At 58.1% G+C, this 20,667-nt stretch overlaps 1 protein-coding gene across 1 annotated transcript; it reads right to left on the bottom strand.

Annotated features, from left to right (window-relative positions):
* Positions 1 to 1,380: 1,380 nt before the first annotated feature.
* Positions 1,381 to 16,579, bottom strand: LAD1 (ladinin 1). The gene is made up of 10 exons (XM_075909898.1): positions 16,398 to 16,579; positions 10,945 to 11,088; positions 9,523 to 10,102; positions 8,616 to 8,765; positions 6,142 to 6,185; positions 5,091 to 5,157; positions 4,772 to 4,885; positions 4,054 to 4,143; positions 3,545 to 3,622; positions 1,381 to 2,579 (listed from the first exon to the last, which is right to left on the bottom strand). Exons 1-10 carry the CDS (start codon positions 16,433 to 16,435, stop codon positions 2,574 to 2,576), a joined length of 1,311 nt encoding a protein of 436 aa, XP_075766013.1. The 5' UTR covers positions 16,436 to 16,579; the 3' UTR covers positions 1,381 to 2,573.
* Positions 16,580 to 20,667: the final 4,088 nt, after the last annotated feature.

The raw sequence follows: 20,667 nt of genomic DNA on the forward strand, positions 1-20,667 counted from the left end.
AAAAAGACAAAAAACCCTTAATAACCACCTCAATAACTAGGTTCATTCGCCACTTGGATAATGCAAAGTGACCTATTCTGAACTCCATAGCACAACCATCCTGTGCCTGCATTTGCTTTGCCTGCCAGAGGGAGTTGGTAACAAGTCTCTAGAGCACTTGTCTCATCCCCAAACAATTTGCACGCACAATAGGCTTTGAGCTCCTTAGTCACCCCAGTACAAAAATCAGGAATCACCACCCCAGGCCTGATTGCCTTCTTTGCCCATCCCAGTGGGCACCAGGAGTAGCTCCCTTCAGTGTGACACTGGCATGAGGAGGCTCACGCTGTCACTATCCCTTCAGCAGCAAAATGCAGCCATCTCTGGGGTGGAAGGAGCAAGATGTGGCCAAGGAGGTTGGGGCAGACCCCGATTCGGTCTCTGAGGCATGAATCCCTCAGTCTAGCAGGCAGGCATCTGGATGTGGTCCCATCTCAGCAGGGACTCGACTCCAAAAGCCCCTCAGGTCGTCTCCTTACCTCTGGCCCAGGGAGCAGGTGGGTCCCCCGCGGCCAAGTGGAAGCTGGCACAGTCTGAGAAATGCCGGTGGGAAGAGCGAGGCTTTAAACCAGGCTCCACAGTCCAGCCCCCGGCCCGACGCCCAACTGGAGGAATGTGAGTGGCCGGGCTTGGTATGTGAACACTTGCTTGCTGCTATTTCGGCAGCACGGCCCCTAGCCCCTTGTGCGACTCTGCCCCCCTCCCCACGAGCCCATATAAGCCCAAGCGGCGGGTGGCCTCGGAGAATTGCTATTTTAAACCCGCAGGGCTGCGATAGACAAGGCCCAGGGGGCTGACACAAGCCAGCCAGCTGTCACTCTCAAGTGGCCAGGACTCCGATAGGCAACGCACTCTTGCCTAGAGGGGCCCTGGGTGTCAGACAGAGGAGGCGAGCCTATGAATCCCAGCTCCCATCCCCCGGCCTTTCCCCGAGACACCACGTACGCCTATGCCAGGCGCAGAACCAGCGCAGTGAGGCGCCTGCGCTGGCGTTTAACCACAGGCCGCCGGGGGCAGAGCTGTAATGGTGCTGCCCGGCCCCAGCTCCCACAGGGCAGCCTGGAGCTCAGAGCCAGCCCCCAGGGGACACATCCCACCCTATAGCTGGACTCAAACCACTCCAAGGGGTGGCTCAGCCACCGAATTCGGGGGGGGGCAGCAGACCATTAAGGGAGGGAGCAGCCACCCCCAGAGCCATATTCCCCCCACAGTGAGGATTTTACCTCAGGGCACATCCAGCCCCCACACCCCTGCCTCCCTCCAGAGCTCAGCACCACACTGAGAATCGCCCGGGGGAGCGAGACCAGCGAGGGGCCCCCCAAGAACAGGCCGAGGCCCGGAGCAGGTTATAGAAAGCGCCGTTTATTAGGAAATTAAGAGCGGAGGCCAAAGCAGCAGGCTCCTTCCTGAGGTGCGACCGGAGCACAGAGGCTCAAGCTAAAGAATCCCGGCCGAGGGCTCACAAAAGCCACGCTCCGCCTTGCTCCTCGGGCGGGGGCCTTTGGACACGGCCATCGCGGGCGCTCCCCAGGGCGCCGCCTCCCTAAGCGGCCCCCCCCAGGCGGAGAGCAGGCAGGAGAGGCTCGTGCGGGAGCTGGGTTCGAGGTCCAGGCTGCGGCCCGGGAGTGCAGGCCCCTCACCGCAGGAGTTTCAGTTCTGTACAAGGCCGGCTGGGGTAAGAACAGGCCGGCTCTTGCGCGGGAGCAGCGGGGGTAAAGCAGGACGTGGGACTCGCCCCCAGGCATCCCAGCTGCAGCCCGGCCCTGCGCTGCAGACCAGAGTTGCCAAGGGGCCTCCGTGGCTAAAAGGGAAAGGGGGCAGCATGGAGGAGGCGGAGAACTGCCCCCCCCCAAGTGACAGGCAGAGAGTAAGGGAGATGAAGGAGCCCTGGCAATGCAGACGTGGCTCCCCCAGGACAGCCCAGAGTCTCCGGGGGAGGGAGAGTGCGGTGCACGTGTGTGGGTGGATGGGTAAGAAGCAGTGACGGAGGTCAGGTGAGACACGGCCCGTGGTTTGGGTGCTGTGGCCACCTGCTGAGCTAGGAAGGGGAAGGGAGACCGCTCTTCCCACGGCTAGCCAACACTGCGACCGACAGCCTCCACCGTGACAGGCTGGGGCTGGCTTTTAACCACGCACCTCCAGGGGCAGAGCTGTGAGGACGCTGCCCGCCCCCTGCCCCGCTCTGGAGCCGGCAGTCGCTGCTGGTTCCCTGGGGACGTTGGTCCCAGGCACAGTGAACAGGAGGCGCCGGGGAGAGGCCAGTGAAGCACCCAGTGCAGACAGAACTCGTGGCTTTGCTATGTCCGTGCCAGGCCGGACGGCGGGAAGGAACAGCTGCTCGGGAAACGAGTCCTCTTCGGATCTTCCTCCCCCACTCCGTGAGTCAGAAGCCAGGACCCCGAGGGGAAAGCCGGTCTCAGGGCCCATTTCATGGGAGGAGGGTGCTCAGAGAAAGCCACGGAGGGACGCTGCAGGGTTGCACAGGGCCTGGCTTTGACCATCACAGCAAGACTTCTCCAGGGAGCCTCCTCGCATTACAGCTGGAAGAGACAAAGAGACATCGGCAGGGCAGGCCAGAGGCTGCAGCACAGAGAGAAAAATGCTTGAAACTACGGAGATCAGCCTCTGCTCTGAGCCTTGGCCTCTTATAACCCTCCCAGGGCTCCTCTAACACTCGCCTGCTGCCCAGCTGCTCCGACACACCCAATTCCCCACCCACCATGACCTCACCGTCTGGTGACTCACCCCACAACACCGCAAGTCCCCCTAATACCAGCTCCTCTGAGCTATTATCCCCTAAAGACACTGAGCTCGCACCCAGCACCTCCAACACGCCCTCACCAAGCCTGTGCACTCAGAACTCTGCTCTGTGGCATGAGAACAGCCAGACGGGGTCAGACCAACGGTCCATCTAGCCCAAAGTCCTGTCTGCCCACAGTGGCCAATGCCAGGTGCCCCCGAGGGAGTGAACAGAACAGGGAATCAAGCAATTCATCCCCTGACCCATTCCCAACCTCTGAAACAGAGGCTGGGGCTACAGGTCCATCAATGCTTATTATTAGCTAGGGCTGAACCCCCATGAATTTATCTAGTTCTTTTGTGAACCCTGTTCAAGTCCTGGTCTTCAGAGCATCCTCTGGCAAGGAGTTCCACAGGTTGACTCTGCGTTGCTTCAAGAAAAACTTTCTTGTGTTTGTTTCAAACTGGCTACCTATACATTTCGTTTGCTGACCTAGTTCTTGTGTTATGGGAACAAGCAAATCACTTTTCCTTAGTCACTTTTTCCACATCAGGTGTGATTTTAGAGAGCTCTCATATCCCCCCTTTTCTAAGCTGAAAAGTCCCCATCTTATCTCTCTTCACATGGCAGCCGTTCCAAACCCTAAGGGACAGACGCTGGCCCCTGTTGTGGCTGCTTTGTGCTGCTCTAGCAGGGAGATTCCAGGAGCTGGAGCCCAGCTCAGCCACCGGCTCTTGGCAAGCCCCGCGTTCCCTGCGCTCTTACCCGGGTGTCGGTGGAGGCGTCGCTGTGCTGCTTGGCCCAGGGGCCGCGCCTTGGCACGCCGTCCGTTTTCCCAGTGTCCTGCAGAGAGGGAGGAACCAGCTGGGAAGGGTTTGCTCTGGGCCCGGACCATGCTGCTTGGAACGGTCCATCGGCTACACGGATGGAACCTGCCCCAGAGCCCTGGATCCAAACAGACCCACACGGCTCACATCAGGGCTCTGGGTGCGGGGACTGGCCAGCTGGGTTACAGGTCGGGGGTGAGCCCTGAGTGCTGTAACCACACGAGAGGGCGGGATCTGAGCATTACCCCAGCCTCCCAAGCAGGCTCCAAAGTCCCACCAGGTGGGAAACTAAGGCAGAGGAGCTGGCTCGAATTAGAGGTGCTGAAGGGGGACGTGGTCCCAGGTACCATGGCCAGCATCTCCCTACAGACTCCAGTCAGCATGACCAGGACCACTTCGCCATCATGGACTGCGCCCCTGGTGTCAAAATGCCAGCACATTCAGTACCTTGGTTCTTCCATCCTGGCTGGGCTCCTCGGTCCTGCTTATCCAGAGGTTGATGCGAGAGGTCACCAAGCCCGGGAGCCTCAAGCTCTCCTGCCACACAACAGGAGCAGTTAGACCACACTGTACCCACCACTGGAATGCAGCCACTTCTGGGGGGGCCACACGGCTTGGCACACGCTGCAAGGGTTCCTATGCCCTGTGCTTCCTATGCAAGATGAGCACACATGGCAGGAACTACCCAGGCCTAACAGCCTCTGCTCTTCCTACAAGTGCCACTGGCTCGAGTGACCCCTCCCCCCGTGGGGCAGATCTCAGCTTCAAACCTCATCTCTGAGGACACCAGCTGTGGTCCAGTAGGGGGCAGGTGTCAGGGCCAACTCACAGGGCAGGGTGCCACCTGCTGGCTGCATGGAGCATTCCTAGTGTGCCCCATGCCGAAGACATGGGGGGGGAACTGGGGGCCTAGCTGCAGGGGAGCCCCTGGAAGTGCAGCCGGCAGCTGCAAAGGAAACCCAGGTAGTGCATGCACCTAGCAGGTGGGGCGTCCACTGGGGCACACAGCCACGGGGGCTCTGCCTGGCAAGTGCCACCAGGATGAAGGAGCAGCTGCTTGAATCTGGCCCCGAGGGGCAGGGTTCCTCCGCTACCTGCCCAGGGCTCATTTGCAGCGAGTCTCAGTCCCCCCTCAGCCCCTGCTGCGCCCTGCCTCAGCCCTCACCTTTCTGACAGGAACTGGGTCGGCTTTGCTGGCCTCGAAGATGCTGCGCTTGCTGGCCACACCCTCCGAGGAAGGAGGGACGTTTCTCAGCAGGGACGACTTCACCTCAGAGCGCTGGGAGCAGAGACAGGAGCCGTTGCTCTCTTCTGTGTGATGGACTCTCCCTGACTCCATCGCTTCCCCTCCTCCCCAGGCCACATACTGCTCAGCCATGCGGCGCTCAGGCACCCCACGGCCGCCTGGAGGCCACAGAACTCGCCCGGCATTCACAGGGCCTGCAGGCCCGGCCCAGCCTGTGCCCCCCTGGGGCGCCACGTACCTGCACGGCCGAGGCGTATTTCTCCAGTTTCTCCTCAATCTTGTTGGCTGGGAGTCTCATGCTGGCACTGGGGAGGGGGAAGAGGTGGAAAGAGTTGGGTGAACCCCCCAGCATCCTTCATGCCGTGGCCAAGTCTGCCTGGTGACAGGCCAGTGGGGGAGGGTCTATTTGGCACTGGCAGAGCTGGGCTTGACTCCATTCAGGCTCTGACACCGTGGTACCAAGTGCCTGCTCCCAGTGACAGGGGGCTGGACTCCATGCTCTGAGGTCTCTTCCAGCCCTGGGATTCTGGGAATTCCATTCCCTTCTCGGTGCCTCGGTTGCTCCCCTATAAAATGGGGATTTAAAACCAACCCACTTTAGCTTCCCTTATCTTATTACTACACTGCATCCAGGGAAGTGATTTTTAGCTGTCCGAGATGGCCCATGACCCAATCTGAGCACATCTTTGATGGATCCAGCCTTGCCAGCTGCCCTAGGGAGGCCTGGCACCACTACCACCCCCCACACTGTACAGCAGCAGAATGAGGCCCCAGCACAACAGTGGGAGTCAAAGGTATTTGGGTGCCTGAGGATCTGGGCTAAGGTCACACTGTACAAGAGGGGAAACTGAGGCATGGAGTGGGGGGAGGGGGGAAGCCAGGACTTGCAGAGCCAGTCTAGTGACTGCTCCGGAAACAGAACTCCGCTCTCCCATTCTCCATGCCATTGTGCATCAAGAGGGATGTTCTGGGTGGCCCTGGTGAGAAGACCCCACCAGTTTATTTTTCTCCGAGTCTGTTCTATTGTCTGGCCACTGGTCTCACCTGTAGCCTGGCTGATTAAACCCCAGCCGAGTTAACAGCTAACCAGGGCTGAGATGCCACACTGGAGTCTGTAGGTGCCAAGTCCCCCCTGCCCCCCATTGTACGGTGGGGGCAAGGTTTGCCATTTTCAGAGGAGCTAGAGGAGGCCTTTCGGGCTCAGCGTGCGCTTGGAGAGCCCTGGATGGCAGCTGGGGGAGAAGGTTGGAGTTAGCAGCTTTGTGGCATTGACAAGCAAACCCACTGACCTTCTGGTGAACACGTTGTCTTCCTGGTCTTTTCTGGACATCACCTGCAAACGCAAGCAGAGAGGAGGCATGGCTCAGCGACCAAGCAGGAGACTGGCTGGGAAGAGGCGCCCTTCCTAGGGCAGTGAATGCTCACACAGCCCAGCTGGGACCAGCCTGCTGCTGGCTCCACAAGCCGTGGGACATCTCCTGGGGGTCATCTCACCATGGGACTGAGGAGTGGGGTTTGCTTGGTGGCTTCTGAGCCAAGCCATCGCAGAGTTCGTGACCACTGCTGCTTCAGATCCCACCTGGGCAGGGGGCAGAGCCTAGACATCTTCAGACTTCAGGTCCAAGTGAAAACCTGGGCTGGTTCCAATCGCTTGTGACCTGCTCCCCTCTCCACAGGGCTAGCCAAGGGATGGGGGAACCCTGGTCCTAGAACACATCTGGTTTCCACCCTGAGCCACAGGCTCTCGATCTATTTCCCCCTCCTCTGCCCATTCGCGTCTCCATCCCTAGCCTCACCTTTCCCTGCCCTCAGTGTCGCCCCCCCCCCCGCCCCTTTTCTTCCTCCACGGCACTGCTCCACTTCTCCTGGCCGGCCTGCTTCATCCCCCTTGGCTCTGCAATCCCAGAGCACAAAGCCCTTCAGGCCAGACGTCCCGATACTGCTCCAACCTGGGCCAAGGGCCATCCCTGCAGAAACCTCTCCCACGTGTAGTAACATGATAAGTGAAGCTAAAGAGCTGCTGCTGTTTGACAGCAGTGCCCAGACTCCGTTCCAAGGGACACACAAACCCGGTTCCAGCCTCTCCCCGCGTGCCTCCAGGCGATCCAGCCAGCTGTAAACCCTTCCAGGCCGGCTGCTCCTGGGCATTCTGCAGCCCAGAGCAACGCCCCCTGGTCCATTCTGCAGGCCAAACAGCCCTACGACTTCACTAGCCAGCAACTTGGGAGTCCAGGGACAGTGCCGCACGTACTGCAGGCAATGCCTGTAGCTGGGACAGGGCCAGCCCGGAAAACAAGGTCCAGGTCTGCAGAGATCACTGCTTGGGCAGGGTGTGACAGTGAACACCTCTCAGCACCAGCTTGCAGAGGGCCCACCTCGACTTCCATCGGGCCTGGCAGGCTCATGGCCTCACACTGGTGCTGGAACAGGACAGCCAGCAGGAACGGGTGTGAACTGGTGGCCTGCTCCTCCCCACCACCCCTGCACACAACCCAGCCACACGTCACCCGGAGTTCGGCGGCGGGCTTACAGCACGTCCTGAAAGGAGCAGCTGGGTCCAGGCACACACTAGGCAGAGGGATACGGATACACCTGTCTGACCAGCTGGGCCACAGGCACAGGAGGATGAAAGGGCATTTACATAGATAATCCAAGCTGGCAAGAGGGGAAGCTACTGATTAAGTCACACCTGAGGACGGACTGCGTGCCCCGGGAAGCCCTCCTGGCTGGATACAGAGAAACGGGAGGGAGCAGAAAGACACCTGTGATCTATCACGTAGGGGGCAGAAGGGCAGAGCCCCTCCGGACCCGTGAAAGTTGGAACCCCTTGGCGGAGGAAGGGGGTTGGGAAGTGACGGCGAGTAGGCATGTGGCTTGGGCGGGTTGGGCGGAGTCACTCGCCAGCGTGCCCCAGGTGTAACCGGAGCGGCCTCTTGTTCTTGCTAACGTCACTTCCTTCTCCGCGCTTGGGCAACACGCTTTGCCCTGGCCGTACCAGCGCTCAGGGGAGAGGCTCGTTTGGACTCTTTGGAGGCAGCCATGGCGAGTGGCCCGTGGAGGCACCAGCATGGCAGGGCCACATCTCCAGGGCAGTCGGGAGCTGGGGGCCACGGTTACCACCCCGGCAGCATTTGGATTGGTAGAGTCTGTCCAGCCTGGCAGATCGGACGCGCCGCTTCGCAGCAGCCGAGACGAGGGGCAGCATGTTCCGGGGGTTCAGAGCGGACTCCACAAGGGGGCAATGCCAGACAGACCTCCCAGGGCGGGCAGTGGAACAGGGGGCAGGTTGATGCTGGGCTCAGACCCCCCCTCAGGCCACTCAGCGGAGCTACAGGAGGACAGAATGCAGCCTGGGCTGCCAGAGCCTTTAGGGGGAACTGAGGCAGAGCCAGGGCCATGAGCTGGGCACTGCCCTGGGGGAGGGTGGCAGCATCAGGGGCTCATGGGACCAAGAGCTTCGGTGCCAGCTTCCATGCTCCCCCGGAGTCTTGTATCCGGGCTTCCCGAATCTCCCCCCCTTTGGGCCCAGACACACAGCCCGGCTGGAGGTGCTGTTCAGGGAATACCTAGACTCTGCTCCAGCTGGGCTCATGTTAATAAGGAGAAGGAGAAAACCTGGGACTGGATCTCTGGGTCCATTCGGAATGGACTCTGCAAGCCCCTGCCTGAGCAAGCAATTGCTGGCGCCAGTCCCGCCAGCGCAGCACGAAGAAACCCGGCTCCTGTAGGCCGGAGGGGTGCTGCCCCGCCCTCCAGCACTCACCCGGAACGAGACGGTCCTCGGGCTGACGCGTTTGAACGAGCTGCTGTAGGTGAGCTGAGTCGGGGAAGCGACCGAGGAGACTCTGGGTCCATCTTGGGTGGAAGGGGCCCCAGCTGACTCCAGAGCCCGGAGGCGAATCTTTGCTGTACCCTGGGGGAGGAACACACACGCATCACTCACCCCAGTCAAGCGCCAGCGGGCAGGGCTCAGCAGCTCCAGACCATAGGAACCGGGACTGGAGGGGCCAGACCCCAATCTCTTCCCCGGCCAAGCCACCCAAAGCAGCGGGGGGGCGGCCTAGCCGAGGGCTCGGCTCCGCGGGGGGGAAGCGGGTACTGGTGCTACCGTAACCTACATCCCTCCATAGGTGGCCAGTAATGGAGGCACAGCCTTCCCAGAGCTGCCTCCACACCCCGGGTGCCCAAGACGGCTGGGTTGGGGCCAAGGCACAGCGCAGCACTTTCAACCCTCCACGAGGCCAGCAAGGATTGGGCTGGGGTGGGTGGGGCTTGGCTCCAGGGGCGGGGTCTTAGGCAGAAGGGGCGGGGCTGGGGCTTCACCCGCCGCCCATGCACATCTCTTGGGTGTGGTGCTCCGACCCGCCACCAGAGGGGCAGAAAACATTGCGAGTCACGAGTCCTCAACAGCCTTAGCGAAGGGCACGTGGCTTTTAGCTCCAGACGTCGCAGGTTCCATCCCGCCCACCGACGAGCTCTTTGCCTTCTGGGGGCTGAGCCTTTGGGTCACACCCACTTCCGTGTAGACGGAAGCCAGGTTCCACCAAGTCACACAGGCCTGACTCCTTTCCCACTGGGCCCTGACTGGCAGAGGCTTTGAGGGAAACCCCCAAGCGTTGGGAGACCATGGCTCGAGCGCCACGAATGGGTGATGCTGCCGCACCGCTCACCTGCTGGCTGGAGGGGGGCATAGCCAGGGAGCTCGTTTTCCGTTCCACATGGCTGCTGGGCTTGCATTGGATTTTCATCTCCAGGTGACTTCGGTCTCTCTGCTCCTGCGCCGATCCCTGGGGCTGGTCCCTCACTGCCAGCGGCTGCCCACGGGGTTTGTCACCTCTCAGGTCCTTCTCATCCCGCGCTGGCCCCCCTTGCTGCTCTCCTGCCAGGGCCTTCTGCTCCGGAGCCGATTCCGGATGCTGCTTCACCGTCGGGCCCGTCGAATCCTGGGCCGGCCCCTGGGACCTCAGCCCTGGCAGGCCTTTCCCATCCTGGGCCGAGCCCTGGGGCAGGGCTGCCTCCAGGCGGCTGGCTCCCGGGTTGGGCTTCCTGCAGTTCTCCAGCTGCTCCTTCTCCTGGTTGAGGTTTCCGGAGCTCTCCACCAGCCGCCTCTGCCGCCTGATCCCCGGAGGCCTCAGCACCTCTGTGAGCTTCCGTTCGGGCACCGCCTCCTCTGCCGTGGCTGCAGCTGGCGGCTCCGCCTCCTCTGCCGTGGCTGCAGCTGGCGGCTCCGCCTTCTCCAGGCTCCGTAGCCTGCAGTGACAGAAACTGAGCTGGCACCCACAGAGCCCCAGCACCCCCTGAATCCCGGCCAGATTAACAGCCTTGGAACCGCCCCCTGCCCCGCCTTCAACCCCAATGCACCCTGCCCCACACAGTTACCCCTCTTCGAATCCAGATTCTACAGGCATCCGTTAACTACCTGCGTGGCCCCTATACCGCTGGGGGTGGCAGAGCAGGGTGGCGGCTCCGCTTTTGTTCCTTGGCTGGGAGCAGCAGGTGGCATGTTCGGAGCAGCCTTAGCATGTCCTGCCCTTCCCAGGAGGGGCAGCTACCGCACGGGCGAGGGGGTTGGGAGAGCAGGTGGAGGAAGCATTTACACCAGTGGGGTCATAGATAAAATATAGGACTGAGATTTCCAAAGGAGTCCGGTGGGATTCGGATGGCTGGCTCCAATGGAAGAAGCGTGTGTCCAACCCCCCGGATGGCTTTGAAGATCTTGACCTCCCGCTTGGTGTCAGAGAAGAGCGATTTACCAGTCAATCGCATCTGCCTCCCATGGCGCCCAATGGGACTAGCAAAGGTGCAGCTCGTTAGCCCCATTTTACACATGGGGAAACTGAGGCATGGGGGGAGGAGTGATTTGCCCAAGGTGTCACAGTGACAGCCAGTCGCCGGCTCTACCCACTAGTCCCCTCTCCTTCTCAAGGCCATGAGCAGACCGGGATTCCCCTGTGCTGACTATTTCACACCCTGGGGCCCTGATCCAACACCCGCGTCACGGGATGACTCCCACAGAAGAGCAAGGCAAGCGGCACGGACGTGCCATGCGCTGGGGGGCACTGGCATGCAGAACAGCCCCTCTCCCTGCCCACCTCTCCAGCGCCGGCTTGTTGGTGTTGGGCGCGGGGGAGGGGGTTTCCTCCTCCGGGTCGGTGGTGGAGCTCAGCTGGCGATCTCGCCGGCGGCGTTCCCGCGCTTGTTCCTCCTCATCCTCCAGGGTCCACTGCCTGGTCAGGCTGTGGGAAGAAACAGGAGCATGCCAGAGGAGCGAGGCAAAGCCTGTCATGGGCCCAGCTCCGGGTGGGGAGAGGCAGATGGTGGGGCGTAGGAGAGACGTCCTCAGACCAGCAGGGCACCGATATCCTGGGACTGACACGGCACACACGGCAGCAGAGGTGTGACAAGTGTTTTAGGGAGGGTGCCAAGCTGCAGTCAGGCCCCAAAGCTCCCACACCTCTGCGGGAACACACCGGTCCAATACTCCTGGGCTGGGTAGGGAAAGAGCACACGCAGGGTGTGTCTCAGAGTTTGCAGAGATAAAGCTGTCACCCCCGAGCTCAAGGGGCCATTGTGCCACGTGGACAGCAGCGCCACATCCCGGTCAGACCCTCGGCCACGGCCCCCCCAGCGGGTACCGACTGTGGGAAGAAGGGACACAAAACCGGATTGTGCAGAGAAAACCGTGTGGGAGGTGTAATTGTGACACCTCCCCAGGAACATGCAGCTTTACAAGTGAGGAAGTGCCTGAATTTAGGGCTTGGCTTTGAACCAGAGCGTTCTTTAACATCGAAAGGGACGTTTTTAAAATCCACATGTCAACAGACGTGCAGGCCACGGAACCACAGTCCCTCCAGTGAGATCAGCCATAAGGCTGGAGTCTTGGATACCTAGAGGGCACAGAAATTCCCCCCCAACTCCCTTCCCCTTCCAAAAAAGGCATCTGGCATCTTTCAAGCTGTTCTCTTCCCTCCCTGCTTCAGCCTCTCGCATGCAGGTTGCTTTGAAGCAGTCACTAGTGGTGCTGCAAATAGCACCCAGGCCAGGTAAAACTGAAAGGTCTGGTAGCAAACAGTTTTAGAGACGCGGTTTGACGACTTTTTGCACTACTCCGCGCAGGGCCTGGCTGCGCAGAAAAGTGACACAGGTCTAACTGGAAGGTTGAATTGAAAACCTAGAAGGCTCCCCATGTGGACAGGTTGGTCTGTGCCTTTGGAAACAACAGCCAGTCCCGTGGCACCTTAGAGACAAATATACAGGATCACGAGCTTTCCTGGGTAGAGCCCACTTCATCCGGCACAGATGGAAGCTCTCTAGTCCGGCACCCTGACCAGTGCCGAACCGGACAATGAGGCAGGAGGGCAATAGTGTTTAGCAGCATCACCAACACTTACTGGGCTGTTAGAGACACAGGGTCAATTAGTGCTAAAGAACAGCACAGAACACAGCACTGGGGCTGTACCAAACTTCACGAGTAAGTGGCCAGCCGGCTCACTGAAGTCATGCTGGAGCAGAGAGGTTCCACCTGTGCCAGAGGGCCATGATTCCCTTTGGTTCCTGTTGTTGTGGGACGGTTTCCACTGAGAATGCCGCTCCCATTCCGGAATGGGAGAAGTGGCACCGGGCGTTCCGGCAGCATAATGCAATCAGCTGACCCAATACCAGCCTAATGCCACCAATTTATAACAGGTAAAACTTCCTCGCACGGGCAAGGCACCCCGTGACGAAATCACCAGCCAGCTTCATGCTTGCTTAGAGCCCGTGCCTTTCTCTGCAGATCTCAGACATCTTCAGGGCACAGGCCACGGCTAACGCACCACCTGATGTGCTGCCATTTGCCTCCCCTGCTTCTGTAATGGCTCGGTGGAAACCCCCCCCCCCCCCCCCCCCCGGCCATGCTGGCGTGGCAGAGATGGATTTGCCGCCTTTAAACCTCGCCTGCAGTGGCAAGGAACGAGGAGGAGAAACCATCGCTGGGGGACCATCCCTCAGACCACCAGCAGGTGCTTCTCCGACCACGAGCCCAGCCCACTGAGTCTTGTGGCTTGCAGCGGAACAGGGAGTCCGGTGACAGCTTAAAGACTAACATATATTAGGGCAGCTTTCGGGGGCTACAGCTCACGCCATTAGGTGCATGAAGTGAGACTCGGGTGTCAGAGATATTATAAAGCTGTGGCCCGAATACACATGCTAGTCGTCAAGGGGCCACGACACTCCTTGTGGGTTTTGCTGAAACAGACCAACCCAGCTACTCAGAAGCTTGTCACAGCATGAGGGGCTGCCATCAGGGGGTGTGTGTCTAATCAAGGAGCAAGTGTTTCCACGACCATTTCTATTAAAAAGGAGGCCGATCGGAAAACCCAGGGAAGGCCACGCGGTGGATGGTTCAGCGCAAGCCACTCCGAACTTGGGGCCCAACTTTCTCCTTTCTCCTGAAAGTGTTCGCGTTGGCACAAACTCAGCCCTCCCTCTGCTGAAGTCAGAAGGCTCAAACTCTGCCCCGGCCCGAATGCCACTGCCAATCCCTTGCTACCTGTCGCTGGCACTGTGCGGGTTAATAATTACACAAGTCCGCTCAGGGGCCGCAAGGTGTGATTAGAGGAAGGGAAAGGAGAGGGTTAGAGTGACAGGTCAGGAGAAAAGCAGAAGGGGGGGCAAGGAGGAAGGAGGGGAGCTATAAGTCTGCCACTGAACTTTCAAACCTGACTTTGGCACCAGAAATCCATGCGAGAAACTGAATGAGCGTCTTACTGTGGCAGGCATGAGTCATGCACCCTTCCCTCAGTCAGCCCCACCCTCCTTTACAATGACCTGCTTCTGAAAGATACAACGTAGGCTGGAGCACCACACTCCCCCACACTCAGAGCCCAGATTGACTCTCCAGGCCTTGCCTGCTGCAGCCTTGGCACTTTGGAAGCCAGCCGGCCCTCCCGCCTCTCCCCCTTAATTCAAAGGAGGCAAAGGCACGCCTGCCACCCTGCTTCGCCAGCTCTAGCATTGCTGCACCCAGAGAGCTGGCCAGACTGCTTTGGGCTGACTCCAGCCCCTTTTGGGCACAAGGCCGGTTGCACAAAGTTGTGCCGCCCAGCACACGAGGGTATCAGCACGTGTGTTCCCCTCCAGTGGCACATGTAGGCCCTGTAAGTATAGTAGTTATGCACCTGCTACGCTTGCTGAGGAAGGCATTGCAGCCAAAGAGATGGTGCTGGCATGGACTCAGCTGATCTAGATTCTATTGCCAGCTCTGCCACTAGCTTTTGGGTGACCCTGGGGTGTAAGAACAGCCAGACAGGCTCAGACCAAAGGCCCATCCAGCCCAGTGTCCTGTCTGCCCACAGTGGCCAATGCCAGGCGTCCCAGAGGGAGTGACCAGAATAGGGAATCACCCCGTGATCCCTTCCCTGTCACCCATGCCCAGCCTCTGACAACAGAGGGTAAGGATACCATCCCCACCCATCCTGGCTCATAGCCATTGATGGACCTAAGCTCCATGCATTTATCTAACTTTTTTTTTTTAAACCCTGTTAAAGTCCCGGTCTTCACATCCTCTGGCAAGGAGTTCCACAGGTTGCCTGTGTGTTCTGTGAAGAAAAACTTCCTTTTGTTTGTTTTAAACTTGCTACTTATTAATTTCATTTGGTGACCCCTAGTTCTTATGTTATGGGAACAACTTTTCCTTATTCACTTTCTCTGTACTGTCATTTTATAGACCTCTATCATATCCCCCCTTAGACGCCTCTTTTGCCCAAGTTTCCCCACCTGTGAAATGGGGATAATAAACTCACCTGCTTTGTAAAGCAAATGGTGATCTAAGATAGAGCTAGGTATTCTTATAATTGCAGCTGTGATCAAATGAAGCATGTGCATAAGCTTTTGAAGGATTGAAGCCTTAACTAGAAGGCCACACTTTTGCACTCTGAAAGAGAAATCCACCCCTCTGTAGGAGGACAGGTCTAGTGTGTTTATGGACCTCCCTAAGCTCATATTCGAGCTGACTGAAAACATTTTGAATAGAAAAAATTGTCCACGGTTTTTCTTTAAAGTTAATCTTTTCACATTTTCCCCTCACCCCAGTTACATTTGGAAGGGGAAAGCATTTAATCATTTAAGAAATTGTTTGGGAAAAAAGTTCCCTCTTCCTTCATTCTGGAAAAACTTAAAAAACAACAGATAGTCTAGCAGCACCTTAAAGACTAACAAAACACGAAGAGGGTATCATGAGCTTTCGTGGACACAACCTTCATTCTAGGGTTTTTGGTAAGATTCAAACGTGATCTCAATATACAAATAGCAATCAAATTGTCAATGCATATTATGGTGGAACTATAATGGGCAATTTCACATACAAGAGGGACTTCAAACGAGTCAGTTTCAAACCCTACCCCCATGAAAACAGCTTTGAAATGCTGATTTTTGTGATCCTGGCTTCCCAGCAATTGACCAGTGTCTGATGGATTATTTCCTGGTCTCTGCTCATGGGGGTACATTTCACCCTTTACTGATGAAAATCTGCTGGCTGTACTTTAGACGCCTTCTAACCCACTGATGCCACAATCACCCCAGCCAGGGGAAGGAACAGAGAGGAGGTTCGCCCCCTTATTCAGTGGGGATCTGGTGCCCCAACACAGGGAGCCACTTCAGTGTGTGAGTCTCTCTGTCCCTTGAACGGGAATCTTGTGTAACTAACCGTCCTGCGGACAATTGCAAGAGCATTTCAAAGTGAATAATTGATGCTGGAGACCAGAAGTGAATAATTGATGCTGGAGACCAGAAGGGTCCCTTACACTCATGTAGTTTGATTTCCTGCAGGACACCAGAGAGAGAACCCCTGTCTGAAGCGGGCTCCTCATTAATACATCCAGAACAGCAGCACCATTAGCCCCACTGCACAGATGGGAAACTGAGGCACAGAGCCGAGAGGCAGATGTGTGGCGGTATCCCCACAAACGATGGCGTTTGTCGGGTGCCTAAACACCTTTCCAAAGCCAAGACACAAGGTGGGGTAAGGCAGCTCTTGGGGGGCCAGGTCCGGGGAGGAGACACAGCAGCTGGCCAGGCACACAGAGCGCCCCTCTAACCTTGCTAGCGCCTTGAAACTGCAACGCCACGCTCCCCGCACAGGGGTGCTAGGCGCTGCACAGACCAAGCAAGTACCGCCTGCTCCCAGCAGCCCCGAGACCCTGCACTCTCCAGTCCCAAGCTGAGCCCGTCGGGGAGGCTGGAAACCCCACTGCAGGCAGCGCTCGGCCCGGTGCGGGACCCACCTGCCCCCTGCTAGGGAGCCCGAAACGCACGTCCAGCCAGGATCCCTCTCCCCCGGCGCAGGGCGAGCAGTGGGGGTGCGGGAGCCCTTGCGCCCCAGTGGGACCCCTGGAAAGGGGGACACTCCCCACTAGGGGCGCTGCAGCCGCCGCCCCCCAATCCAGCACCTCCGCGCCTTCTCTGAGCCTCCTAAGAGCCCCCCAAATGCCCCCCGCCCGGCCCCACGGGGCTCCCTCGCACCCCCCTGTCCCAAGCAGCCCCCCCTTTCCCGGGGGCCCGCACCTACCTGGAGAGCGCAGACCAGTTCTTCCTGCTGCGGGACATCCCGGCGGCCCCTGGCTCTCCCACCGGGGGGCCGCCCCAGTAGCCCGCCGGGCGCAGGCTGGGGAGCGAGGCCCTGCGCCGTCCCTGCCGCTTCGCTTCGCTTCCCTGCGCACCTTCGCCCTGCCCGAGCCCGGGCGCGTCACATGGGCTCTTATCTACCTCCACGGGCTGTAATTTGTCTATTAGCAGCACCTTGCAAAAGGCCCGGGTGTGACCCCGCTCCTGCGCCCAGCCCAGACACCTGCCCGCAGCCCCCTCTGGCCGGACAGGCTCGGGGGAGGCGGTTGGAAAACTCCCCTCCCCTGGGGCCTGGCCGGTGCCAAGAGCTGAGCTGGGGGTGCTGGCCTGCCCCTCCCTGTGGGTCACAATCTCCTTCTTCCCACCCCTGGGGGGGCCGCTCCCGCCGGGACAGCCAGGGCCCTGGGCAAACGTGGGTGTAGCACCCCCCATTTCCCCTGCACCCCCATCCTGTGCCCCCTCTACCACAAACCTCAGTCGGCACAGGGCCCCCTTCAAACCAACCCCTGCACTTTCCTTCCACCTGTGCCCCCAGTCCTGCATTTCTAGCATGCCCTGCCCCACTGCCCTCCACCCCCTATGCCCAGCAACACCCATACACAGTTGCCCCTCACCCTGGGGCTATGGTGCCCTGGGTATGGGCCCAGTTTGCCCGGCCTTAAGGCCAGCCTGGCCAGCAGCACCGAACTCAGCAGCAGGAAGGAGAAGCAGCGACAGGGATTATACACAGGGTTTGTCTTTATTAATGGTCCAGCCAGGCCAGTGTTTTCCCGTCTCCGGCAGGGGCCAGTGGGAGCCGCATGGGGGGAAAGGCACAAGGAATCCCAGACTGGACAGCTGCAGAATAACAGGCTGTGAGGGAAACTGATTCTCCACGGCGGGCAGATCGGCCCAAATGCACAGAGCGATTTAGGCATCTCATGCCCATTGGGAACGTCAAAAAAACCCCAAACAACTCACTTCCATTTTGACTGCTGACTAAAATGGCCAAGCTTCCAAAAGTACCACACCTCTCATTGTTCTCGATGGGGTGTGGCTACTCTATTGTTCTCAGCCTGACTGCAGAGCAGAGGCCGGTCTTTGGTGACAGTCGGACCTGTGCTGGTGATAAACACTCAGAGGCATCAGGGTATCCATTCTGCTGCTTACGCATTCTTATCCTGGTGACGACAACGCGTGCTTGTTATCCATATCGATGTCTCTTCTCTTGGGAATCCTCTGGCAGTGAGTCCCACAGGTTAACGATGCATGGCAGGAAACCGTAAACATCATAAATAAAAGTAAACAAATATTTCAATCCCTTTTACATTTCCAGCCTTATCAGACCCAAACTAAGCCCCTTGGATGCTGCAACATGAGGGTGCTGGGCTCCTGACAACAGGTGTTTTCTCCCTGAGACTTGCAGACAACCTGTCTCCCAGCCAGGCTAGAGATGCCTGGTGGTTACAGTGGGATGTGTGTGGCTGGTATCAGAAAATGCAGGATAAAAGCCAATAAAAACGAGCCAGCTCTTCCTGACCTTCAGGAAAGGGGAAGGACTGAGGAACCAGCCCATTCTGATGTGTCCTACACTGTGACATGCACAACACTTAGGGTAACGGAGACAGGACGGGGGTTGGCTTTGGCACAAATCATTGAAAACATGATTTTTCTCCTGAATGACACTGATGAGAGAGGTAGGCAGAGGGGAACAAGTGGGCTTGTGGCCAGTGAGCTGGACTGTGATTTAGGAGACCTATGTTCAATTCCCCCCCCCCCCCCGACCTTCCTTCTCCCTCATCCCCTATTTATGGTGGAAATGGACTTTTAATACTCCAGTCATCTGAAGAAGTGGGCTGTGCCCACGAAAGCTCATGGTACCATCTACATCAGTGGTCCCCAACCTTTTGGGGCTGCCGGATGTCTGGGGGTGGGACCGTTCACGCACCGTGCACCCGGGGGCTGGGCTACGCATGTGCCACATGCCCAGGGCCGGCACTGCACATGTGCCATGTGCCCGAGGCAGGGGCCACCCATGCACCACGCACCCGGGACCAGCACCACGCATGTGCCACACTCCCGGGGCAGGGGCCACCCATGCGCCATGCAGAGCAGTCCCAGATCATTCCACAGGTGCACATAAATGCCCCGGCGGGCACCATGTTGGGGACCACTGATCTACATGTTTTGCGAGTCTTTAAGGTGCTTCTCGACTATTAAGCTTGTTCAAACCCTAGTTCTTCTACAAACTCCCTGGCAAGTTACTTACATCGGGATTTCCGAGAGAACCCCAAGGAGCTAGTCCAAATCCTGACAGGTATTTGCACTCCTAACTTCCATGGACATCTGGGCCTTAGAAAGCCAATGGGAATTGAGAACCTAAATCCTGCAGATACACCCACACAATCTCACTCCCGTCACCTGCTGTGGATGCCAATCCATTCATGCTTGCAACGTGCTCGGCTGGTAGACAGCGCTGTGCATTCCTCTCCAGCCAGAACCCATCCACGTCTCCTTTTTGTAGGGCATGGCTGCTAGTGGCAACTTTCCCCCTCCCCATTTTTAATTCCCGCCTCCTAGAAACCTGCTTCTAAGTTGGAGTAAGTCGCATGCCACCCAGCGTAGCAGAGCACCCACAGCTGGGAGGATGCGTGTCTCCTGGTGGTGCACATGGCTTGGTGCACACCTGTGACGTAGTGGGGGCGTGCTGTCTGCTCTATAACCCACTGTGGTATGGGGGGGCCTTGCTGGTTGCTGGGCTTGGGCAGTGGGTGACCTCCTGTTTGTAGCACGGCCCAACAGGACAGCGGATGAGTCACTAGGCAAGGGTCTCACAACCTGTCCGACAGGTCGCCTCCCAGGGAGAGAGACAAAGGGAGGAAGGCGGAGACCATCCCCTGGTTGGGGGGCAAGAGAGTCAGTTTCTGTCTGGTATGGAGGAAGCAGCCTAAGCAAGGGGCTGGGATTTAGGGACCTAGTCTCCCCCATCTCAAGGGGGGCTGAGGCATCCTAGGCCTGCCCTGTAACCAGATTACATCTGTGCTGTGCTATATCCTGGAGAAGCAATAAACTCCCTCTATTCTGCTGGTTGGCAGAGTCCATTCGTGCCACTACGGGGGTGCAGGAGTCGGGGGAACCCCGACGTGTCGTCACAACATCACAAAATTTATTCCACACATGGGTGGAAACAATTCGAAGGTGCGTGGCTTGCCCCATGTGCTGCACGCAATCTCCTGCCCCCACAGGGTCGAATGAATTGGCTTTTGACGGGTTGGTATAGACGGTTCACATAGCAGCACCCTGACGAGGGGCTTCTCAGTGTAATTATTGTTTTAAATGAAAAATCTGTCCAATGACCATCTCCCCCAAGCAAGACTTGCCCTCAGTTTTCGTGTCTGTCTCTGTCACCTGCTGACTTTTATACATGCGCGGAAAAATGCAGCAGGCTTCAGTGCAAGAAAGAAAACCCGACGTGCTGGAGAACAGGAAACGTGCCACTGGCCTCCCTATGGCTCAGCAGTAGCAGCAACGAGACCGCAATGCACCCTTCAGTGTTCCATACAAGGACCACTGGGATCGGGTGCCAAGGGATTTCATTGAGGCCACGAGCTTCTGAGGCGTTCCGAACGGGCTCGGTGTTTGGGTGGAGCACAGGCGCCCCGCCGGCTAGGATACACACTTAGTGGGACGGAAAACCTCACGGCTTCCGGGATTAAGAAACAGAAACAGCAGCAGCTCTGGCCTGCCAGTAATTATCCACGCTTAGGGAAAAAAAGTCCCAGATAGCAAAGGTATTAGCACACTCACGTCAGTGGGAGTTAGGAGCCTAAGTAGCGACAAGCATCTGGGCCAAATCGCTTTGGCAGGATCTGCTACAGGCACTGGGAGAGGCTGGCTACTGGACCAGACAGGCTTTATCAGTTTGATCAAGCCCATGTGAAATCCCAGTACTCCGATGCTCTGATATACACAGGACCAAACGCGGCTTTTTTCCCAGCAATTCCCTTCGGTGCCAGTCACACCAGGGCTACATCTAGACGGGCATGATTTTCCGGAAATGCTTTTAATGGAAAAGTTTTCCGTTAAAAGCATTTGCGGAAAAGAGCATCTAGATTGGCACGGATGCTTTTCCGCAAAAGCATTTTTTGCAGAAAAGCGTCCGTGGCCAATCTAGACGCGCTTTTTTGCAGAAAACAAATCTCAGCTGTTTACACTGGTCCTTTTGCGCAAAAGGG

Source organism: Pelodiscus sinensis, chromosome 27 (genome assembly GCF_049634645.1).
Source record: "Pelodiscus sinensis isolate JC-2024 chromosome 27, ASM4963464v1, whole genome shotgun sequence".
NCBI lineage: Eukaryota > Metazoa > Chordata > Testudines > Trionychidae > Pelodiscus > Pelodiscus sinensis.